Source organism: Mustela erminea, chromosome 5 (assembly GCF_009829155.1).
Source record: "Mustela erminea isolate mMusErm1 chromosome 5, mMusErm1.Pri, whole genome shotgun sequence".
In the NCBI taxonomy this organism is placed as follows: domain Eukaryota; kingdom Metazoa; phylum Chordata; class Mammalia; order Carnivora; family Mustelidae; genus Mustela; species Mustela erminea.
Window position 1 is genome coordinate 140,687,704 of NC_045618.1, and position 9,295 is coordinate 140,696,998.

At 50.0% G+C, this 9,295-nt stretch overlaps 1 protein-coding gene across 1 annotated transcript; it reads left to right on the forward strand.

Moving 5' to 3' along the window:
* Positions 1-437: 437 nt before the first annotated feature.
* Positions 438-8,916, forward strand: LOC116590235. Its single transcript, XM_032341828.1, has 6 exons — positions 438-904; positions 2,621-2,754; positions 5,912-6,045; positions 7,619-7,718; positions 8,026-8,212; positions 8,781-8,916. Exons 1-6 carry the CDS (start codon positions 528-530, stop codon positions 8,914-8,916), a joined length of 1,068 nt encoding a protein of 355 aa, XP_032197719.1. The 5' UTR covers positions 438-527.
* Positions 8,917-9,295: the final 379 nt, after the last annotated feature.

The following is a 9,295-nucleotide window of genomic DNA, read 5'->3' on the forward strand; positions in this document are numbered from 1 at the left end:
GCCTGGGATTGAGTGGCAGCTCGGCTCCAGAAAGCAGGTGTTGTGGAAGTGAAGCGAGCCTCGCAGACAGCGTATTAGGTAGCATCCGTCCCGGGGGAGCTGCAAGGCTCCAGGCTTTCGCAGTCCCAACTGTTCCTCTGAGGGGTAGGAGGGCCAGGCCGGCCCGGCCCTGACCAGATGTTTGGGAAAGTTGCCAAGCTGCAGCGAAGAAAATTGCTGTTAACTTATCTAAGGTATAATAAGTATTCATGAAGCCCTTTTCTCATGTTTTTGTTTACAAGAAAGGCTGAGATCGAAGGTGACATGGGGCAGCCGTGTGTACCGGGGGGATAGACTCAGATGCAGGGAAGGAGCACTGCCCCCGCAACCTGGCAGAGGTAGCTCCCGGGCCCCGTTCTGCCACTAACTTCCTTGATAGTCTGCAGTAGCCCCTTAGCATCTCTGAGTGTTGTTTCCTCTCTTGTAAAACGCGAAAGGGAAACTAAAGAATCTCGAAAGTCTTCTTCAGATCTGTAAAATGATGGAAAATGTCAGACCTTATGATTGCAGCCTTCAAGCAGGCCTGGCAGAGTAGTCAGGGTCAGGTGATCTTCGAGCTCCTAATTGAAGCCCTCACTCGACCGAGGGGGCAGGCTGAGGCTTGCAGGGGCATCTGCTCCGGGCTAGCCCTCAGAGATCATCATCTGGGGGCAGAGAGCCCAGTTCAGACCCCCAGCTCCTGTCCCACAGACCCAGGTCCGGTCTGCTCTGCACCGTCCGTCCGTCGGGTCTGCTCTGCACCTCTGGCAGCTCCACACCCAGGACCACGGGTTTCTCTGGCTGCATCTCCCAGCCACGACCAGCTCGAAGAAGAGAGGGAGATAAGGCTCTGTGTGAACTACTCAAGAGCGAAACTTGAAACGAGGTGAGCTGAAACTTGAAACGAAAAGAGCTGACTGCGTTCTGGCCCAGAGGAAGCTGTGGGCTGGCTGGCCTAAGACCGGGGTCTGGGAGCCCCGGCCAGCTCCTTTGATGGGGCCCTGTGACAGCGCCCCACTCAGCAGTTTCTGAGAGTTTCTCCTCCCGACCAAGCACAAGTCAGGCCAGATTTCATGCGAAGTGCAGAGCTCACATGAACACCCAGCTCAAAGTGAAACACGGGGCAGTAAGAATTCACACAGCCTGAAACCAGCAGCGGGGAGGGGATCAAAGACAGCACACGCATTCCCTCCAGCTTCACCCAAACTGCCTCCTATCCCGAAGACTCACTTCCGCCTTTTAGTCTATCTCGACGTTGCAGGTCACAGTGATAAAGGCAGGCTTGTGTGCGGGGCTTGGTGGTGGGGAGGGGGGTCCCCAAGGACCAGAGCTACAATCCTGGACCTATCGTCTGGGACTGTGCCTCTTCGGGGTAGTGCCCAACTTCTGTAATCCACAGTGTGCGGATAAGGGAAGGATGCAAGACGTCCTTTACAGGCTGTGCACCGCAGCTGTGTTTAGGTGCTAGTCTGCTCTGCGATGGTTACTTAGTATCTCTTCTGTCCCTTCCTAGAGCATGATCATGTCCACATCATTGGCTTCTTCATTATTGTCACAGCTTTGCTGAGATATAATTCATGAGCCATAAAATTCACCTGCTCCTAGTTCTTCCTTTTGTAGACGGGGAAGCTGATGTTCAAAGAAGTCAAGTTCACCACAGGTCCCGTGGTGTAGACACTTTAATGTGTGCTTTCTCGGCAAAGGGTCAGATGACGAGTATCATAGGCTTTTTGTCAAAGCTACTCAACCCTGCTCTCGAGGCAGCATAGACAATGGGCAAATAAATGGGTGTGGCTGTGTGTCAATAAAACTTTATTTATAAAAACCGGTGGTAGGTGGGATTTGCTGGTCTCTTTTGTGTGGGACCCCCCTGCTTAAAACACTGCAGTTGTTGCCCAGGTTGTAGACCCTCCACCCCACCGCCCAGCCCCTGACCTCTCCTGGCCCCCTGACCTGCTTGCTGTGGCTCAGTCCTTCTGTGCACCCAACCCTGAGGATGAGCTCTTTTTTTCCTGCAAAGTTCTCCCCCTTCTCACGTGGCTGGCCTCCTTTTTCCCTTTTGGTCTCAGATAAAATGCTGCTTCTTCAGAGAGCCCTTCCTGACTACTCTGCCGAAGAAGCTCGCCTCTCTGGCCCTGCTCATCCCCTTCAAAGCACCGGACTCTCCTGGCAATCCTTTGATTAATGCGTGCTTTTACTCCTTCAGGGTTGGAGAGGGGCCCGTGAAGATGGGGATGAGGCGAATCTTGTTCCTTAGCCTCCGAGGGTGATTGATACAGAGGGGAGCCCCATGCGTGTTTGTGAAACGAACAAAAGCGAGACCCAGGCCCTCCTGGATCACATGGTCCATGCTCTGAGCCGTTTTCCTGTCACACGTCCATGGTGTCCCGTGACCGGCCCTGGCAGAGCACCTGGAGCAGGGCAGGTGCCAAGAAGACCACTTCACTCCGGGACCCTTGCTCCCCTGCCGGCTGGTGGGAGGCTTTCTTGGCCAGTGAAGTCCCACATCTTCAAATAGTGTCAATAGCTTAGAGGATGTGGGCAAAATGTTCTTAAAAGCCGTGACATTTCATCCTTCCTCCTTCCCCTCCACGTTTTCTAGAGAGATGATCAGAAACGGGATTGGTGCTCTGACGAGAGAAGGCGCTTCCCCAAGCCCCAGGCAGACGCAGACCTTGCTCCTTTCACACCTGGGGATCTGCGGTGGCAAGTCCTCCTCTCCAGCACAACCTCCAGGTCCGTCTCTCCTCTGCAGGGGAAGAGGGAGGGTACCCTTCCTGGCACTTTATTCATGGCTCTGCAGTTGTCAGAACTACCATTTTGTCCTGGAAACATCTAGAAACTGTGCCTGTGCTTATTGTTTTCAATGCTTTCTTTCCTTTCTTCCCTCGCTGAAACCTGCTTGAGAAACTAAAGGCAGGCTGCCAATTTCTCTAACCCTGAACCAAAAAAAAAAAAAAAACTAAACTAAACAAAAAACAAACCCCAGACAAACGTGTTTAAAATGCAGTCATTCACTTCCCCTCGGTCTCTGAGAACTAGTCAGCAGAGATTTGACGCACACTCTGGTTCGGCAATTATGGGAGTCACTTTGCCCAACGTCAAGAAGCAAATGCAGATCCTTCTCCAAGGATGGAAGTAGGGCTCAGGTCAAAGTCCCCTCTCTGCGCTGTGCCCACGCGGGTGGGAGAGGAGGAGTAAACGTGAGTGAACGAGTAAATGGCCCTGTCTCATCAGCGATGCTCTGGTCCCCAGTTTGGAAACGGGGGTGAAGGGTTGTGAGAGCTGGAATCCTGTCTAGAATCACAGCTCTTCAGGTCTGGATCCCGCTGTCATCACTTACTCCCCAGCACAAGGGAGCTAAGTTTTTTAATCCCTTGGATCCTTTAGCTCTTCTTTAAGCTAAGTAGGACTCACAATACCGGTCCTGCCGGCTGACTTCGGTGAAGAGACATATCGTACATTTATGGAGTCAGTACATGCCAGCTTATATAAGGCCTTCAATAAAGAGAAGCAAGTGTTATTATTACAGCATTTTCTCTAGCATGTGGCCTTGGCTGCGTAGAATTTGCCTGCACATCGTGCATACAAAATACCCCATATGTTTGATGTGAGCTCCGGGGTCTGCGACCAACCGTGATTTAAAAAGCAGATGTTATTAATCTTCTAAATACTGCACACCAGCCATGATGTCATTTAGGACTGACAATGGATGGGCTGCCTCGTTCCCTTTTGGAGATAATTATTTTGAAGCACTAGGAGAGGCTGTTTGTTTTTTAAGAGAGTTGGGGCCAATTTGCCTTATAAGAACCCAGTGGCAGCCTGTAATGAAAGCATGAATATAAGCACAGGCCCCCAAGCTCAGTGCTGAACAGACATTCAAGGTGGGAACACTGCACACCAGAACAAACCTCGTCATGGACCTGAGCACGTCTGCCTGTAACCCAGGGGGCAGTGCGGGGAGAGAGGAAGAGACCACGTCCCGAGACAGACTCACAGTTGGAGGGCTTGCTTACTAGTCCCAAAGATCACACCCTGCAGAATTCAGACTTTGCAATAAGGAGGGGGCTGTTTCCAGGGTCAACTCATCTAGAAAGGAGTTCCTATTGTCAGCAACCAGGGCAGGACGTGCCCTGCTCTCAAAGCATCACGGAAACTTAGCTCCACTCAACAAATGTTAAGTATACACCTGCCCCAGGCCACGTACTGGGAAGATAGAGATGACCACACATTCCTCTGTCTTACACAGAAGCTGCTCAGAATCAAGTATCGACTGACGCCAATGTTACTTGTGTAAGGGGTGATGGGAGTCCATGATGCAAGCTTCTCCCCACAAAGCTGAGCAGAGAATAAAAAATGCGTACATCCGCAAAGACAAGGATAACCAGAGAGGCAAGAACAACAGATATTTCCTGAAAGAATAGAGACAAGGGGCCAATAACCTCATGAAAAAGTGTTCATCATTGTTAGTTATCAGGGAAATACAAAGGAAACCTAGGAAAAGATACCACTACAAACTAATCAAAATGGAATAAAAATGCCATCAAAAGGGTGATGATGCCAAATGTTGGCCAGGTTGGGGTACAGCCAGAGCTCCCGTATACCATCATAATAGTGAAAAATGGCACAACTATATCAAAAAAAGTTTGATAGGGCAATGTCTGAAAAGCTGAGCACACATCTACCTTCCCAGAACCACCAGTCTTAGTACCCAGTACAGATGAAAACAAAACGAAACAAAACAAAAAGTTCACAAACGTAATTGTATAGAAATATTCATTGTATCTTTACTCATAATAGCCCCAAACTGGAAACAGTGTAGGGATCCGTGAAGAGAGCTAGGTTCAACAGCCGGTATTGTGTCTGTACAAAGGAACACATTAGTGATCCACGCAGCAAGACGGAGAAATCTCACAAACCTGGGGATAACAAAGGAGAGCCACTCTGTCATTTCCCTGATACATAGTTCTAGAACAGGCTAAATGGGTGTGCAGTGGGAAAAACCAGAACAATGGTTGCCATGGGGGCAAAGGTAGGGAGTGACCTGGATGGGGCCTGAGGGAACAGCCTGGGCTGTGGGGAATGTTCTGTATCTTGATAGCGCTTTTGGGTATACGGGAGTAGGCACAGATTAAAATTCACGATATGAGTCTCTGTAGTGGAGGTGTTAGAGCGCTGGTCTAACCCCTGGTTAGAGCTGGTTAGAGCTCATTAAATGGGACACTTGAAATTTGTACATGTCACTGAATGTAGAGTTTACTTCAAGAGGAAAAAATAAGAGTCATAAACAAACGTAACACAAAAATAAGATTTTTTTAAACGAAGCAAGCCTTTGTTATATTAATGAATGCCTGCAATTAAGAAAGAGAAGCAGAGTATGATAACATTTCAGATTAATCTTAAAAGTGTGTGATACACTTGTCTGTTATATTTTGCACAGCACCCAAATTTTTGAAAAAAATATTAAAAAATATTTCTCAGTATTGAAAGTGATGATTCCATAAAGCATAGAAGTCACTCACATTCTTTAGGAATGAAAAATCATCAAAAACTAAGCAAAAAGCCCCGTCGTAGTGTCCTGGACAGTGGATATAGAAAGCCTCCAGCAAGAACTATTACTTTGGGGAAGATATAATGGGAAGATTCTTAAAGTTTCGAAAGAGCAAGAACAAGCAGGTGGCAGTCACGTCCTGGGGCGTCCTGTGCAATGGGTTTCTCTCAGCAGCCACCCTAGAAGCTAGAAGATGATAACCCAGCATCTTCAGAATTTCAATACCTACCCAAGGGAAGGGTAGTCTAACCTAGAATTCCATGCCCAGCTGCCAAACCACAAACTGAGTGGCAAGGTTGTGTACGAACATTTTGAGAAATGTCCCCTGTGCCCTTTTTCTAGGAATGACTGGAGAGAGCAGAACCCTGAACAAGGCCAATAAAACCAAGCATCAGAGAGGACTGACATGCAGAGGAAGGGGACCCAACATAGGAGAGCAGCGTGGGGAACTCGTAGGAGCGGAGGGCAAGGAGGCTGTAGGGTGACCTCCATGTTGCTTCCAGCAGAAGAAGTCCAGACGCATGCAGGTGCACAGAGAGTTACAGAAACCATGTTTCCAAGAATGAAATAGAATGGAGAGATGCCTACCTTGTCTGACTCTGTCGAGGGAGAGACTTTGGGGCTGAGCCAGTGCTAAGTATACAAAAGCAAAGACACGGTTTTCAGTAGATGAGGCCATATGTTGCTCAGCGGGGCAGCAAGAGGGGAGAGACATGATGACCGTGATTGGGAGGACATCACTGAGACTGTCATCATGACACAGTGTTAAATACCGATTCAAACCAGGCCTGAGCAGCACTTCAGAAATGGACCCACGTGAGACGTGTGCGTTTGTGCGTGAGCACAGAATGAGTTCAAAGGCACAGAGCTCCTTTTACACCATGGGAGGTTCATGGGTACAACCTGGGACGCATAGAATGTATGTAGCTGTTAGTAGCTCACCGTCAACATAGAGACGGAGCAGACAACACAGCTACATATCTTAGTGCTTGCTTTGGGTATGGAGAAGGGTGGGGCAAGCAGAAGTTTGCTTCTCCGTCCAAATGTTTCTAGTCCTATCTGAGTGGGGAATCATGTATATATGCCCATGTGCGGATGATGGAGACATGGCAGATGGAGGGGTGGATGGGTAGCTGGATGAAGGGGTGGATAGGTAGCTGGATGGAGGGGTGGGTGGGTGGGTAGATAGAAGGGTCCATGGGTGGGTGGGTAGATGGAAGGTTGAATGGTTAAGTCGATGGATGGGGGGGTGGGTTGATGGTGGGGTGCATGGGTAGGTGGGTGGATGGAGGCATGGATGGAGGGGTGGGTAGGTGGGTGCATGAGTGTGTGGGTAGATAGAAGGGTCCATGGGTGGGTGGGTGGGTGGAGAAGTCGATGGGTGGGTAAGTGGATGGACAAATGGATGGACAGGCAGGCAGATAGGTAATAGATGATTGATCTTTGATTTTGTTTAAAGCTCTAATTGAGGTAAAATGCAAAGTAACATGAAACCATCACCCGGTCATCAAACCCCAAGCCCTGAGCTTTAGAGAAGCCCTGAGAAGGGCCTTCAGCTGAGCCAGACCTGAAGAGTGACTGAAAGGTGTTGGGTGGGGCATGCCAGAGGGGCTGGTGGAGAGAATGTCAGGGTGAGGACAGAGAAGATGCTGAGAACAAAGGGCGCCTATTCTTTGGCCAAAGTGCTGTTGCCCCATGGAGAAACTATGCCAGAGGAAGGATGACTCTGTAGAAATTCATTTCATGGAGACCATCCTCTCTGTGTGATTTGGAGAACTCCAAAGGAGAATTCTCACTACTGGTATTTAAGGTCCTGGGACAAAGAGACTATAGTCCAAGGAGGGGCCCAGCAGAGCAACAGCAAACATCATAGAGCGTGGATGGAAAAGGAATATCCAGACGGAACCAGAATGGAGACATCTTCCTGAGTGACACCTGCCAGGAGGTTTCCCAGATGGCCATGAAAAGAGATCAGAGCTCAGTGCAGAGCCACACCGTGCGGTCACGTTACGCAACTCCACCACATGACCGTGCACGGCTGCGTTATAGAAGCGCCGGTCTGCGGATGCGCCGCCATTTCCAAACCAGCCCTTACTGGCTAACAGGCCTGGAAGGGGGCCTCCGAGTGACTTGCTGGAACCCAGAGTAGGTGAGCGCTGAGGTCTCAGTAACCAGCCCTGAGGCAGCTGAGAGGGAGAACAAGCAGCCTGTGAAGAATGTTGGGGAGTAGAGGCTCGGAAGAATGAAACGCGTGCTCAGTGTCACACAACCAGGTAGTGGGGGGGTGGAAATTTAACCCAGTTCCCCTGATTCCAGATCAAGCAGTCCCCACCTGACCACCACCACCCCACTCCCGGGCAAGGTTCAGCGGCCTGATACCGAGCACCTTTCAATGGCAGCCAGCACGCTGGAGAGGTTACACGTGTTGTCTTTTATATGCGTAATTGTGCTTCCAGGTGGCGGTAATGGTGCCCATTTTATAGATGTGAAAACCGAGATGAGATTCAGTGACCCAAAGGTGGCTTCCAAAGGCCTTAAGCCTTTGGCTCCTTGTCAAGCTCGGCGTCTGAGACAGCTCTCCCAGCCCTGCTCCTCTGCTAGTGCCCTCGATGCCCCCATGACGCACACTCCCATTATCTACAGGTGACTGAACTCATCCCTCGACCAGGGTTTTCTTCCACCACCTTCCATTCATTGTCTCCTTCGGTCATGGGTTCTAAGGCTCGTTAGCCAGCTGAGGGTCAGCCACGTGGGAGGGCTGGGCTGAAAAGTGGTCAGGGGAGGAGTAGGAGAGGGTGATGGGGTGGGGAGCAGAGAGAGGGTGAGGCACCTTGCTCGCATCCACGGTAAGCAGGCCTTCCTCCATCAGTGGGGTCCGGCGTGGCCCAGGTGAACACTGACGACAGCCCAGTCCCCAGATGGGAAGACCCCTGCAGCTCTGAAAATCTGCCACCATGGTCCCCTTACCCAGAAACATCAGTGGCTCCACGACACTATCAGCACACCCAACCAAAGTCCTTCTGTCTTCTTGAGGACAGCACAGCCCTCCACTGTCTAGGTGCAATTTAGGGATGTTAATCCCAGAAAGGCAACTTAACCCCGTTTAGTTAACCCCTCGCCTAACTGTGCCCCCCATATAGAGCCACTCATTCTCAAAAGAGTGCTCCTGAAAATAAATGTCCTTTCCGATTGCTGGGGACTCTTTCTGTAGGGTGGCTAGCAATCGGATCCCCACCAACTGGGAGCATTCACACTCGCAACCACAGCCAGACCTGCCTAAGTTCAAGGGCACCACTCAGCACGTGGGCTGCCATGTGCTGCTGGCATTTGGTTATTATAAACTGTAACTGGCACTAATAAATAATAGGCATGCACAATAAGGCCATCCAACAACTGTGTCATGCCTACAAGAGTCTTCACTTGAAGAAGAAATGTTCACACAATTCCTGGCAGTTAGAGAATCAGTGATACACACACACACACACACACACACACACACACACACACCATGACGGAGAGACAGTGAGAGTTAAGATTTCTGGTGCATGGGGTGTGGAGCTTTCAGATCGACGAACAGGCAGGTCCACCTCTGTTACTGCATTTCAACCTTACAACAATTCCATTGGGCAAATCCCTTCTATTTCGAGAGAGGAAACTGAAGGTCAAAGAAGTTAAGTCAAGTGCCCTTCATTCACTGATCCACGATTTGAATCAGACCCTATGGAT